Raw genomic sequence first — 13868 nt, 5'->3', positions numbered from 1 at the left:
TCAGAAACAGCAAACTCATTACACTGAACTTTAAAAAAGATAGACTGCACTTTACAGCTTAGCAACTATTTCAAACAAAATAGATGTCGCAAAAGAAATAAAAGAAAATTTAAAAACCTACCCTTCTTTTTATACTTATTAAAGTGGCGCCGTCCTTTGCCAGTAAGCCAAAAACAAACAGAATGAAAATAAAATAATGAAAAACCCACACAAGGAGAACAGGAAAAAAAACTGAGTATAACATAAATCTAAGTCATTAGAGTTCTTAAAATCAGATTAAAGAGTCAACCGATCAAACATGGTTTTAAAAATCCAAAAGCCTTCACTCTACTTAGATTAAAATATTAAACACGTTTTTTATTGCATTGCATAACCCACTAACAGTGTCAACTAAATGGCAACTTCATGGCAGCTGACAAGCCACTCAACTCATTTTTGTTCCTGTTTACAAATCACGCACCATCTCTTAACACACTGTGCTCATTGTATTAATGCAGCAACCCCATGCGATGGCACTTGTTTCACCTTTTCAGTTTAGATAAATATGCTTACGAGATAAATGCTAGAATTTTTAAGTACACAATCAGAAGTGTCTCTGAGCACATTCCCAAAACTGTACATGACAGTGTCTTTTGATGCATTTTGGTTAAAGGCGTGGAAGAGTTGTATGACCTCCAGAATACTGCGAGATGAAATGAAGTTACAGCCACTTCACCTCTGTGACACTGAACTCTAGTAGAGGTGAAAAGCGGGACACAATGAAGGATGCCGGCTTGCAGATTTACCACAAGACTGGGCAGTTACAAGAACAAACTATTACCAGACATTAACAGTGGGAACACCAAGTAAGAAGGACATCTTTGAAACATGTGGGTGGGTATGTCAACGTCATGGAAATTACAGAAAAATAGAAACAAATATAAAGAAGTGACAACACACCAAACCAACAATAACAGCTGCAAATCTGATTGTTTAATCGATCTTTGGCCGTAGCATCCCTTTTTATCAATGACTTCTCCAATTATTTATGCACAAGAGGATACCTGCAGTGCAGTTTAATTTGCAGCAAATCTTCCACTGGCTTTAACCATGCACAATTTCTAGATTAGGATACATCTCTATCCTCTAAATTATCTTTTGATTATGAGAGTTTCCTTTTCTTTAAATGTCATATTTTAACCATATGAGATTAAAATATATCACCTTTCCTGCGTGTTAGATGAAATTCTTAATCAGGCTAAACTCCACATGATTACAAAGGGAATCTTGTCTGAGCAAGGCTGAAGTGAATCTGTTGAGACTGGCTACCTGAGAATAAATTACTTCCACAGATAAGGCTGAGAATTAAAGTCCCAAGTATTTGGCTGGAATGGTTGGCGGAGTGAAATTTATTCTGCTTCAATCAACACATGGAAGGGTATTTCAACCTGTGCATTGGACCAAAAGTTCAACCTTCCTAATCATTTCTGTGGGACTTTGCTGGAGCTATTGGATCTGAAGTCAAATCCGTGCTCTCTCTCATATATTCCCTTCAGTTTAATCTTTTAGGTCTACATGGATCGGCTAAAGGAACAGGGAGAGGAACAGTGCACCATCTGCAAAGCATATAGATGATTCCCCTCAAGATTTACTGTCCTTGTTATCCTCAAGATCACCCTAACAAACAGCAATTGTAGAACCTTATAGAAACGACTACATTTCACATCTCCCAGACTCGGGTTATGCCTCCTGTGAAGCTCTCAGGCTGCTGTGCTACAGCACGAAGCAAGTAATATCAGCTATTTAAGGGGCCTGGTCACCTTCTCTCCACATTTCCCTGTTTGTGTCTTGCCTCATCTTACAGTGGAGAACTGAGACATGAAAGAATGTGTTGCCAGGAATATAGCAAAAATAAAAATTAAAAAAAATCAGATGGAAAGTAAAATAATTATCTTTCCATACATGCTACTTCCATACTACTTAAATATAAATGTAACATTACAGAAAATACATGGTAAATGTATTTAAACATTTAATATGCTGCAGTAGGTTTAATTTCTATCTCCTTTTAATGCGCTTACTATTCAATCCTGATTTTGATTTCCATCTTCTGAAAGTGCTCTCACGTATAATCAGAATTCAAGCACACTAAAAAGCCTGTGGGCACAGGTACAGGTCTGACACTGGTGAGGCATGCAGCCCTTTACACACTTACTCAGCCTCACGTTTCTGGGTATGTCTTACAGTGTGTAGATGAGCAGCTGCGTGCTTGCATATGCACACGAGAATTCTGATAATAAATCCATTTTGTCACATTACACAGTATTTTAGGCTTCTTAGTTCTTTAGAAATAGCACGATGTCTGATAAAGAAATACTAAGAGAGGTGAAAGAAGCTTCCACAAAACCTGCTTTGGAGGAGAAAGAGACAATGCAATGGACACAGCAGGAACCACAGAGAAAATTCTGAGGGGTTGTATAAACAGACAGAGCTTGACAAATACTCTATAAAAAGATACTCATCTAATGCAGTCTGAATAGACTGTTTTCTAGCACAAACATAGAATACAGCGTTACACAGAGGTTTGGTACACAAAGCTGGAGCCTCCACAACTTAAAATGCAAATGAATTGATTTAAGGGCCATGTATGTGCAGGGAGTGGCAGTGAAGCACACAGTCACTACATGCATACTTTCACAGGTTAAGGCCACAGAAATGCATATAGCTGTCAGCGTGTATTTAGAGCACACATTTTCACACCATTTATTTTGTAATATACACGTCTCCTCTGTATATTTGCCAAGGGTCTTAGTCTCTCAAGTAATCCAACCCCATGCACATTTTAAGCACTCTAAAATGAGTCAGGCTACCACTAAGATATCATTAATTTCCCTACACCCCTGGGGTCTTTTTTTTTCCCCCTCTCCTAATTGGACACTTTCTAGGAGGCAAATACAAGGACACAAAATAGAAGTTACTCCCTCCAATATGTTTACAACAGCTATTAAAGGAGTTTTTCATAGACAGGCACAGGTATGCCAGCTGCCATCCTACTGCAACAGTGGAAGAATTGGGGCCACAACGAACTATCTTCACCACTGCATCATGATCTAAGCAAAACCAAGCAGTTTTATAATACTATTCAAGGCATTTCAACAGCTTTTAATGACACACTTTTCACCTTTTAACACTAACAACACTATTCCTGTGGAAAACAATGGTAAATATTTGATACTTACAGTGGGCCTAAAGCTACATAAACTAAGGAAGCAAACTGTGACATTATGACTGTGCTCAGGAACACTGGGGAATTCAACCAACCCACTGATTTTAGGCAACATTTGCACCAATAGCTTTATAAACTAGAGGCCATCCTTTACAAATTTTTCCCCTAACACAGCTACTCCAAACTCTCAAGACTCAAGAAAAAGCTTATTTTAAGATTTCACCAAGTTCTTCTAGCTTCCTAAAAATAAAAGGTGAACATCCTTTGGTCAAGAGCAATTTCATATGCAAGACAGCAACAACGAACTAGAAGCATGGCTCAGCAAAGCCAGAATACACATTACATTCTATTAATGAAGATAATCGGTCTTTTGTATACATTTGGATTAATTATTATCAGAAAGCATTGATCATTATTTGTACACTTGTACAGACAATAGGAAATTTTCTGCTATTTCTGCATACTGGTTTTGAGAAAAAGAAGTTGCAGTTATGCAAGCAGTGGGGCAATACTTCCATCTGATCATACTTAACTAAGAGAACTAAGAAAAAAATGCATATTGATCAACTTATATCTGGCTTGGATCCATGCTAACTAGTAGGCACTGTAGATCCATATACCTCAAAGACACACTGTGTTTATTTGTAAACATAGGAAAACGATACCTTTAGCACAATCTGCTCCATGAAATCCAGGAAAACAGTGGCAGACACCAGAAACACACTCGCCATTGCCATGACAATTACGTGGACAGTCCTGCACTGAATCTGAAATACAAACATCACAGACACATTAAATGGTTCCTATTTCATCTGGAAATTATTTGCTTAGCTTTTTTTTTTAACATTATTTCGTCTTAAATACTTGGGAGAGTACTAAGTGGACAACCAGAGATCACTAATAAAGCTAACAGCACGAATTTCAGGGGAAGCAGAAAGTTACCAACATTTATGGCAGCATGAGAAAGTGTAGGAACTAGTGATAGCCTAAAGGTAGCAAGTCTTTGAGCATCACCAGCACTCAAATTCACTGCTAGCACTCAAGTCCTCTGCTCAAACAGGTAGCCAAAACTTCTTTTACGATCATTATAGTCATACTCGAATTCATATTGTATTTCAAACATAATACTTCAGCAGGAAAATTGACAATCTCCCTTTTACAATTTGACTTTGATCTTGCACAGCCACTGTTCCATGTGCAACTGATTATTCCAAGGAGTCTGTCTTCTTTTCTTTCTACAGATACTCAAAGCTTTGTTAAGAAAGCTGACAGAAATGTCTGCTGCACCTGACAAAGAACAGCTCTTTTGCTCCAGCAAACATTACCCTAAAAAAAAGCCCGAAAAAAGTCCAAGTAGCGATGCAAGCACATGACAAAGAGGTCTGTAAAGCCAGAGGGCAAGGTTTAACTCCAGGCTTAAATAACTGAAATGCTGGTGACTTCAATAATCTGTGAAGCATAAGCACAGCAGCCTGATGATAAAATTTCAGCTGTACCAGCCTGTATGTTTTCCACAGTTTGTTATTATTTTGGATGACATATATATTTGCTTTACACAATATAAAGCGGAAATTAAATAACAATTTTGAAATTAATGCTTAAATTATTTTCAATTGAAAGCTGTTGGATTTCATAGGAATATATTGCCAACACTGAATTACTGGAATAAAAAAATAAATGGGATGTTGTTACTCTTCCCTATAATTCCCCGTTGTTGTGGGTTGCATTGTCCCAAATTAAATGTCAGCCCCAGACACCAAGCAAAGAGCAGCTGCAGGACACAGAAAACAAATTTTGGATTTGGAACTGTTAGTACCATACAGAGTGCTTTTCTGTCCAGCCAAACTGAAAAGAGGAACAGGAGTCAAGCAAAACTGTAAATCTAATATCATAGTTGCAGGACACTTAGTAAATAATAGTAATAATAATAACAAAATAAGAATAATAAAAAGAAGCAAAATTTCAAAAAGATGTCTTTACTTTGGCCTCTTTAAATAAATCTTATAAACAGTGAAAAGGAGAACTGTAATGTATAATGGTCAAAAACATCAATCTGTCTCATGAAGTAGTTTGTCTATAGATTTATTCATTGTTGTGCTTCACGGCACACAGTTCTGTGTATTCAGAATCATGGCAAACTTACTACTGCCTGAGAGCCAACATCATTTCTGTTATTTTTTCTCCTCTCACATCAGAGAAGCCTTCATCTCTCTCTGATCTTTTGATTATGAAACGTCTGATACTGGGTGTGTGTAGAATAACCTGTGAACTGGATAAAACACTATATTTTTCTCTGTATTTCAGTCCAATCACTGTTATTGCACTACCATATGGTCTACCTGTCCATTAGACCTTTGATACTCTTGAAAGCTGTAGTCCAGGCTAGCCAGCCCTTTTAAGGACAGCTGATCATAGCTGAAGAGTTTCTAAGAAGCCACAGCAGCAGCATACCAAGATATAAGCACAATTGTTTTCGAAGAAGCAGAAAATGCCTTCTATGGCAGATACACAAATACACAGAACATTATGCACAGCACCTAGTAACCCTTTCAAAACCACACATGAACTACAGAAATCAAAATGTTTTCTCATCCCAACTGAAGTTCACATGAACAGTTAGGTTCCTACTTAATACTACAGTATTGGTTATCCTCCCCCACCCTCTGGGACTTCAGCTAAGAAACTAAATTTTATAATAATGTAAAAGGAAGAAAAAGCTTCATATCATCAATCACACAAGGCTGCAAAAGACCTCCAATTTATTTTTCATCAGACTCACTCAGTTCAACTTCTTTCAATTTCTCTTTCTCAAAATTAATACATTTGTGCAATATAGAGTCACTTAACACTTCACCAGCCAGGATGGAATAGCATGTAGACTATCTCAGTTTTTGATGCTACTGTGATAAGACTTTCACAGCTCATGAAATGCTCCAGAGATCAACACATCTTCTGACAAAGCTTGGAGAGCTTATGTTCAGTTTGGCTTTCAATTAAAGCCAAAACTATTCTTGTAACAAAACCGAAAGCATCTCAGATGATAGGTTGGATGCTCTTCTGCTATTTATTCCATCATGTTGAGATGAACACCAGCTAGATGCCCACCACTAGGTGAGCAGCTAGCTGTAATACGGCATATACCTAATTAATGAGCTTAGTTCACCTCTGAGGTGACTGCAAACAACCTCATTCTTAGTTGTCAGCATTCTGTACCATCTTTCTGCAAAGATTAAACAGCTCTCTTGTTGAATGCAGTGTCCTGTTGGTTTACAAAGAAAGGTCTTTGGAGAAGCAAATAGGTATAAAAAATGACTGTGAAAAGGGAGAGGAACATCAGCTGGAGAATGAAGTTTTCTCAGAACTAACCTCAAGAACTACAGGAATGCAAAAATCTTAAAAGAAAAATAATGAAAAAATCAATACCCCACTGAACCCATTTGAGATTAGCGTTAAGAAAAAATGCACAACAACACAAGGACAAAAAAAGGCTGATTACTAAAGACTGAACGAGAACATCATGACTTTAAGTATGAGAACGTATCAATAAAGAGAAGAAATGCTCAGTTTCTGGAAATACCTACCCAAAATAACTGTACTGAAGGAGACTACTTCTTTGTCCTTGCCATCATTGTAAAACGCCAGGTGCCACAAACCCACATCCAAGTACTGAACAAACACAGCTTCATTCTGAACAAGAGTCTGAATACTTCGCCGTTCCCGTGGGGATTCCACCACACTCCATTTCTCTTTCCCATCCAAGCGTTCCATGAAATCATACTGCAGTATAGAAAAAAGAAAACAAAAAAAGAAAACAAAAAAACAAAACCCCAAACAAACAGACCAGAATGCAGAATGATATCTCAAAATCTCACATAGTCTTGTATTAGAAACATCATAAAATCGTATTTCTGGAAGACAGGTTAATATGAAGCCAGATTCTACTGGGTTCCCCTTGAACACACAGAATTTCGTGACTGTTTTCCTAAAAACTGACACAGAACTGTGCATCTTTCCTCTGCACAGGTGATTAAAAATGTACCAGCAGTATTTCTTGACCAATCGAGTTTTGAGAAAGAAGTTAAAATCAATACTTTGACTCTTCACAAAATTTTAGGTTCCTACAGAGCTTTCAAAGCTGGAGAACTTTAACATGTGAGAGAAGCACCCTTTCCTTAGCAATCACCTGCCACAATTTATTGCTGCAAGATGTACAAATATGTCAGATGCACCTTCAGACATATAATTGAATGGACAACCCCAGAATACAAAAACAAACAGGAAAGCACAAACAAAAAATGGGTCTGTCTAACACAATGTAAGTTAGTATCCAATTAAAACACACTGTGAAAGTTTGACATCACAGAGCAGTTTGCTTACCTGAGTTTATATGCAGAACAATTGGGTAAGAGGATACATGAACCAGAGAGAGCATGGAAAAGGAATAACACAAATCAGGTAGCTGAAGGCATTGAACTTCTATTAAGGAAAACTGAGAATTTCTGTTTGGATGCTTTGGAAAATTACATTAATCTTTGGAAGACAGATGAAGCATAGCAAGTGATTATTTAGAGTATAAGAGGGATGGCACCATTAACGGTATGATGCTAAAAAAAGAAAGAAAGAAATTTAAGATGAATGTCAGATAAGCTTCCCATCTATTAAGCTCAGTAATAGCCTCCCAGTGGAGATGCCACTGCATCACACAATTAAACAAAGACTAGAAGAAATATTGGTTAATCTACAATAGGGAATAACTCTGCATAGCAAAGCAGCTGTACCAGAACTCCTAATACTCTTTCTTTCTTTTTTTTTCTTTTTTTTTTAAAATTAAATATATATTTATTTTTTTCCTGTTCTGTCTTTAAGCTTTGTGATTCTTGTGTTCTCAATATGATGCTACGCTCAGCTTCCCAGCTCTCATGGCCCCTATCTAAGGGAAGTCCTTAGGAAACAAGAAAAAATATCTCATCTTTTCATAGCTGCATAACAAGTCCCCTATGAAAATACAACTTGTTTTAGACACATTTATCTATCTATGAGTAGATAGAGACAGACATATCTAAAGAAAGAATTATGTTCAATAAAATACAGTGAAAGTACATGCTTGCTGGCCAGTAGTTTCATTGCACTTCCTTCTGTTATCTCCAGCATGTACAGCCTGTGCTTGTGGCAGTTCTAAGAAAACATAAACATTCACTTCGTTTTATTTTAAACAGAAAACTGTCAACCTCCATCCAAAAAAGATCCATAAGGGCTGTCCTGTACATCGAATTGCGCTCCTTAACATTGAGTTCTAGCAAATAATACACAATATGCAATAAAATAACGAAGATTATCCCTTCTTGTAGAAAAGACAGAAGGTTGGACTGATTTAATGAGTTAGTGACATACTGCACATCTATTTCAAGCAGTGATATAAAAGCTGACCGTTCTGTTTTGAAATTGTGTAGTGGTTATAATAGGAGCAATAAAGCACTCAACAGACTTAGCATTACAACAAAGGCAAAAGTATGGAGCTACTAGTACTTTCTTTTTAAATACATGAAACCATGACATCAGTATGCAGCCACAAAGGAAATCCGTGACAGCACGAGTTGGAGCCTGTATCTACCGTTGTTGAAGGCTACTGCCACAGTAAGTGCATTAGTCACTCTTCCCAATGCCTTTACTCATGGCAAAAGAATAAGTGATGTGAAATAAAAAGTTTCACCAAACTCTTAAAATCTAACTGCCTCTTATTGAGCCTTTTTTCACACAGGATTTTCACCAAAGAAGATAAATCAGGTAAATTAATGCATTTAAGCCAATGCACACCAGAGGTTTAGAGAATTCTGGCGTGTCAGAAACTCTCAGAGCATCCGAGGTGCCAAACACACATGTATCTATCTCTTAAATCAATGACATTTGGAAATATTACTAAAACCTACTGTCTAGCAGTCAGAGGTTAAGGACAGACTCATCACCTCTTTGGGAAATGTTATTACTTGGGCAACATCTTGGGAAAAAGAAATCTTGTTCCTCAGAACAATCGTTCGCAAAGGGTCAGCTAGGGAAGTAGCAATAAAAGCTGACATTTCTCACTGGCAACATGCTGTTCATCTCTGCTTATGCTGGCAGGTTCCTCTGCCTCCCCTCTGTTTGATGCTGATTCTACCTCATATAGCAGAGAAGGCTCAGCAGTTGGCAAGATCGAAGGGGAATAGTACTCAGGCTGAAACTGCCTGAAGTAGTTTTAGCTGCAGAATCTCTTTTCACAATGACAGGTGTGACCTAGAGAGAGCAGGTCTCTTGGCATGGCTCCCCATAAGGCAATAATTTTAACTACACACTGTAGAGACTCTTCAATTAAACCGTGAAGAACTATTTCATGCTCAGGCAAAAGTGTAATGACTAAACATCAATAACTTTATGACTTGTGAAGCACCACCGCAAACTGATGTAGAATATAACAATAAATGTTTATCCCTCTCTGGATTCCTCAGGACTGTGAGAAAAAGAAAGAAGATAATTCATTTGCTGCTGCTTGCCTGCATGTACAATCTTAATGGAAGTACTGGGTGCACCCCAAAATCTAAAATCCCTGACCAAAAGGTCACTAAGAAGGTCATAACCAGATATGATTTCTCTCTATGGTTGGCTGGATCATCATTTTGTTTCTCGCTGCCCTGTTGATTTTCTGATTTACTCCACTTTCATGATTAATTACCATTATATAACACTGTTCCAAAGATTTCACTTTTGTTTTAAAGCTACCTACTGACAAATATGCACAGATTAGAAGACACATCTAGGAAACAAAATAAATACTTTCATGATCGTTAAGAAGCCACTACGTAATTTTTTAATCTAACAAGAACAACTACTGAGGAAAACTGAATGGCACGCACTAGGAAATGGATCTAGTCAACTATCAAAATCAGCTCTGAAGCAGTTATTAATTTTCACTGGCTTTTTTTTTTTTTTTAATGATCCTTTATATTTTGCGGCTTCATTCAGAAAATCACACTAAAAACAACTAAAATCTGGCCAGAAACAAAATGCACCAGAAATCACAAATGATGACATCCTCACCGTTCAGTTTTGCAGGGGAGAGTAGTTACAAGGATTAAAGCTCCATATAAAGAAGGCTACTTCTTCAAACAAATTCCAAATTCACACTTTCCATGATTGTTCATTTATTTTACTACACAGCCCACCAAAACCCTACTGCATACTTTTATTTACAAACCTAAATCTCACACTAAGTTCTTTCTGGGCAATTTGTTTTTATGATTTCTTCCTTCAGTGCTTCTGTCTTTCTCAGATGCATTTTGTTAACGGGCTAATAAGGTCTTTCTTTTTCCAGTAACCACGAGGAGTCAGAAAAACAGTTTAGGAACAGAGCATGTATGATAGCGACTCCAGTGCACAACGTCATCCACAATGCATCCTCTGCACAATGCCACACATCCGTTCATAAGATCTGTTGAGAACAGCTGCCTGCCAGAAGAGAACGAGTTGTGAAAGCATCAAGAAGCAAACAGCTCTCAGGCACTGGAACATCGTCTTTTCTTAGATTTGAAACCACTTGCATACTACCACAAAATCATTAACAGTCGTTGAAAATAGGAGCTGAAAAGAAAGAGCTATTAGAGCTCTTGTCTTAATAATGGATGTGTCTTCAGATGGGGGGAAAAAAAAAAAAAAAGAGAAATGAAAAAGAAGAAGAAAAAAGCATATCTGGCATTGTGGCTAGCATTCATCTTATTATGCTAAAGCCCTGTAAGAGCTACAAAGCCAATAATAAAACAAATGTCAGGGAAACTTGTTTGCAGAGTGCTTTAAAATTAGTTCTTTATCAAATCCAGTTGGTAATTATTCATTAAAATACACCTATGAAACATCTGACTCACACAGCCAACAGCCAAGGAGCTCATTTCAGCATTTAAACGTGCATCTTGACTGTGACAGAACACAATGGGTGCAGTGCAGCACAGCATTCACTACAACAGCACAGTCACCATCACAGAGCTCTGAAATGAACAGATCACTTTCCAGCCACAATAGTGGCTGGGAAGCAAGGTAATACTGAAGCTCTTCAGCTATTCCCACTGTTTCAACTAAAGACAGTTCTAAATCAAAATGGTTTTCATTAAATAGAAAACACTGCTGCAGACGGAGGCAAAACAACTCCATGCACTGCCTTCTCCAGACATGGTAGGGATGCTTCTATATGGTTACTTTATTTCATGCATCATTGGGAATACTTTAACAACGTGTAGTAACATAATTGCTGTAATCTCTGCAGGATCACTTCATGCATTGTTTGACATTTACAGTTCATTTTCCATACATTATCAGTTTTATTAATACTATCTTCTACGATCAAGCCTGTACTGCACGTTTTTCTAGTTCCACGCAGTACTACATAGATTGGAAGAATTTTCTTTGAAAGCAATGTGTTTCTTTTTCTAGTCTGCTTGCCACTCAGAATATTTCCTCTCTCCTCTAGAGCTCCATTCCCCATGCACATGGCACACAACTGCTTCTAGAGAAGTTTACAGCTACATCAGTTTGACTGAACTACGCATCTGGAATATCTGCTAAACACTTCTACCGAGAAGGTTAAATCTCAGCAGGGCCCACAGACAGGAACTGCATCTTGTTGTCTCAGGTTAATCATGTATCTAATTTGCTGATTATTGACTTATTCCCACAAAGGATTTTGCTAGGCTTGACATACCAGCACTGATCATGATGAACTGTCAAGTCAAGCTGTTCTCTGCTTTGCAGTTCACGTCCCTAACTTGCAGAAACAAGGATTTCAAATTTCAACTCTAAAATACTGCCTGGTGTTACTTCAGACTATTTTCATCAATACAAAACCATTCTGTTTCTTTCTGTCAGACAGGTCTTCCTTTTACCACATCCAGTGTGTAACAGCTTGCTTTTCTTTTTCCTGGGAGCATTTTGGGTGGATTTTAATATAGCAATCTTCTGCTGTATTATTCCCACCGAAAAGCACCAAGAACTTGCATGAATATGGGATTTCATTATGCTGTTATGGAAGAAGGTTGGAACTGCTTCCACTACCTAAAGGCTGGAAATGAGGTTCTCTGAGGAGGATTCAAGCTAAGTTGGAAACACAGTTGGTATTTCTCATTATTTAATTTATCAGAAAGGTTATGAAATTTATATCCAGTGCTCAAAAGGTTTAGCAAAGGAAAGAATGGAACTCTGCTTGATCCTAGCTTCTCAGACAAGAACATTATAATGAAATCTGGAACAAATATAGCTGAACACAGTGCAATAGAAATTAATGTTTGGCTTGAAGTACAAACTGTATTTATTTTGTACTACCACTTATTTTTCTTCTAAGAGATAGAGGCATACCTCCACTATGTGATAGTTAGACAATTATAATTAACTTGTAATTACATAAAATCTTGACAGTCATTTTGGAGCTTTGGTTGCCCTAAGCTAGTTTTACCTCATGATTTATATTTTTGTTTGTTTTCATCATCTAAATTGCTGGGTGATTTTCCATGGTGGAATGATATGGGAAGAGGGCACCAAAATTCTGCACAGATGAGACATGCTCACTGAATTATGTCATTGCCTCATGTGCAGCTTATGATCCATAGACATTATCTTGCCAGTGACAACGCATCGAAACACAAGTGCCAAAAAAATCAAAACATCCTCCAGAAAGGTCCCAGCCTTGGATCATATTCTTGGTGGATATCTTCTATGATGGATGGATGTCTGAAAATGGCTGAAAATTGTTCAACATTATATAAAAATCTTCCCAGTTTATCTGATCTTTGTACAGAACTTCAGGATGTTGTACACTAGCCCTTGGCTGTATGGAAAACAAACCACTCGCCCTTCTCCTTCATTTGTGGTCTGCTGGTCTTCATTTCTTACCAGTCAGACATATCTGGATATCAGATTCATACAAACACTTGGTAACTCGTAAAAGAATTCTTAACAGCATATGAGAAGTCGATGGAGTTTGCATAATCATAAAGCTACTTGCTCACCAATTCTTAAAAGCAGAAGTCTTAAATCTATGTAAACCTTTTCTCTCAATTCTACCCAAATCAGCTTAAAAATTTTGGATTTCAATTCAGACTTCAGGCAAGAATAACAGCCAAGAAATAAGAGCCAATGCAGATTAGTTCCATAATAAGTAGATCCCAAATTCAGTTAACATAGGTGTAGTTTTCCTCAGATACTCCTTCTATCATGACTTTGTGCATGCACAGGGACGCTGCTCTCTCAGGGCTGATACCTCCTTGCAAGCAATATGAAAACACTTTCTTTGTATGACAATGCAATTATGTTGAAGTCTCTGCACTTGGCTTAATTATTTATGTAACTGCAGTCTGCTTCACCAAATGAAAACATACTATCAGTCCTCTGCAAACCTGGACAAGGCACCTACGAATGTTGAAAAGGCTTTTCCTCAAAGTTCTAAATTTGATCTTTGGAAATCATAAACTAAATCAAGCATTTAAGTGTAGCTGGTGATTTTTTTAATCAAGAACTGATTTTCAGCAGCAAGGATATGCATGAAGTAAAGGTTCCCTTCCAAAAGCTGGTTCCTATTTCTCCTTTCCTTGTTCTCTAAAAACAATGGAGGCTCTTTCCTTTCAGTATGTGCAACTGCAAAATATTATTG

The 13868-nt window shown here is 37.5% G+C and overlaps 1 protein-coding gene across 16 annotated transcripts in view; it reads right to left on the bottom strand.

The window, feature by feature from the left end:
• Positions 1-13868, bottom strand: part of TENM2 (teneurin transmembrane protein 2) — a 602430-nt gene that overhangs the window by 94139 nt on the left and 494423 nt on the right. For 9 of the 16 annotated variants that reach the window (XM_052684856.1, XM_052684857.1, XM_052684858.1 and 6 more), the window contains 2 exons: positions 6787-6982; positions 3871-3972 (listed from right to left, as the gene is read on the bottom strand). In XM_052684856.1, the coding sequence (XP_052540816.1) occupies positions 3871-3972; positions 6787-6982 (298 nt within the window). Of the gene's footprint in view, positions 1-121; positions 155-3870; positions 3973-6786; positions 6983-13868 lie in introns of all 16 variants that reach the window. The other 7 variants (XM_052684852.1, XM_052684855.1, XM_052684854.1 and 4 more) reach the window with 1 other exon arrangement.

Source organism: Tympanuchus pallidicinctus, unplaced genomic scaffold, assembly GCF_026119805.1.
Source record: "Tympanuchus pallidicinctus isolate F22 unplaced genomic scaffold, pur_lepc_1.0 scaffold21, whole genome shotgun sequence".
Classification (NCBI taxonomy): Eukaryota; Metazoa; Chordata; class Aves; order Galliformes; family Phasianidae; genus Tympanuchus; species Tympanuchus pallidicinctus.
The sequence above is the reverse complement of the archived record's forward strand: the minus strand, read 5'-3'. Positions and strand labels throughout refer to the sequence as shown.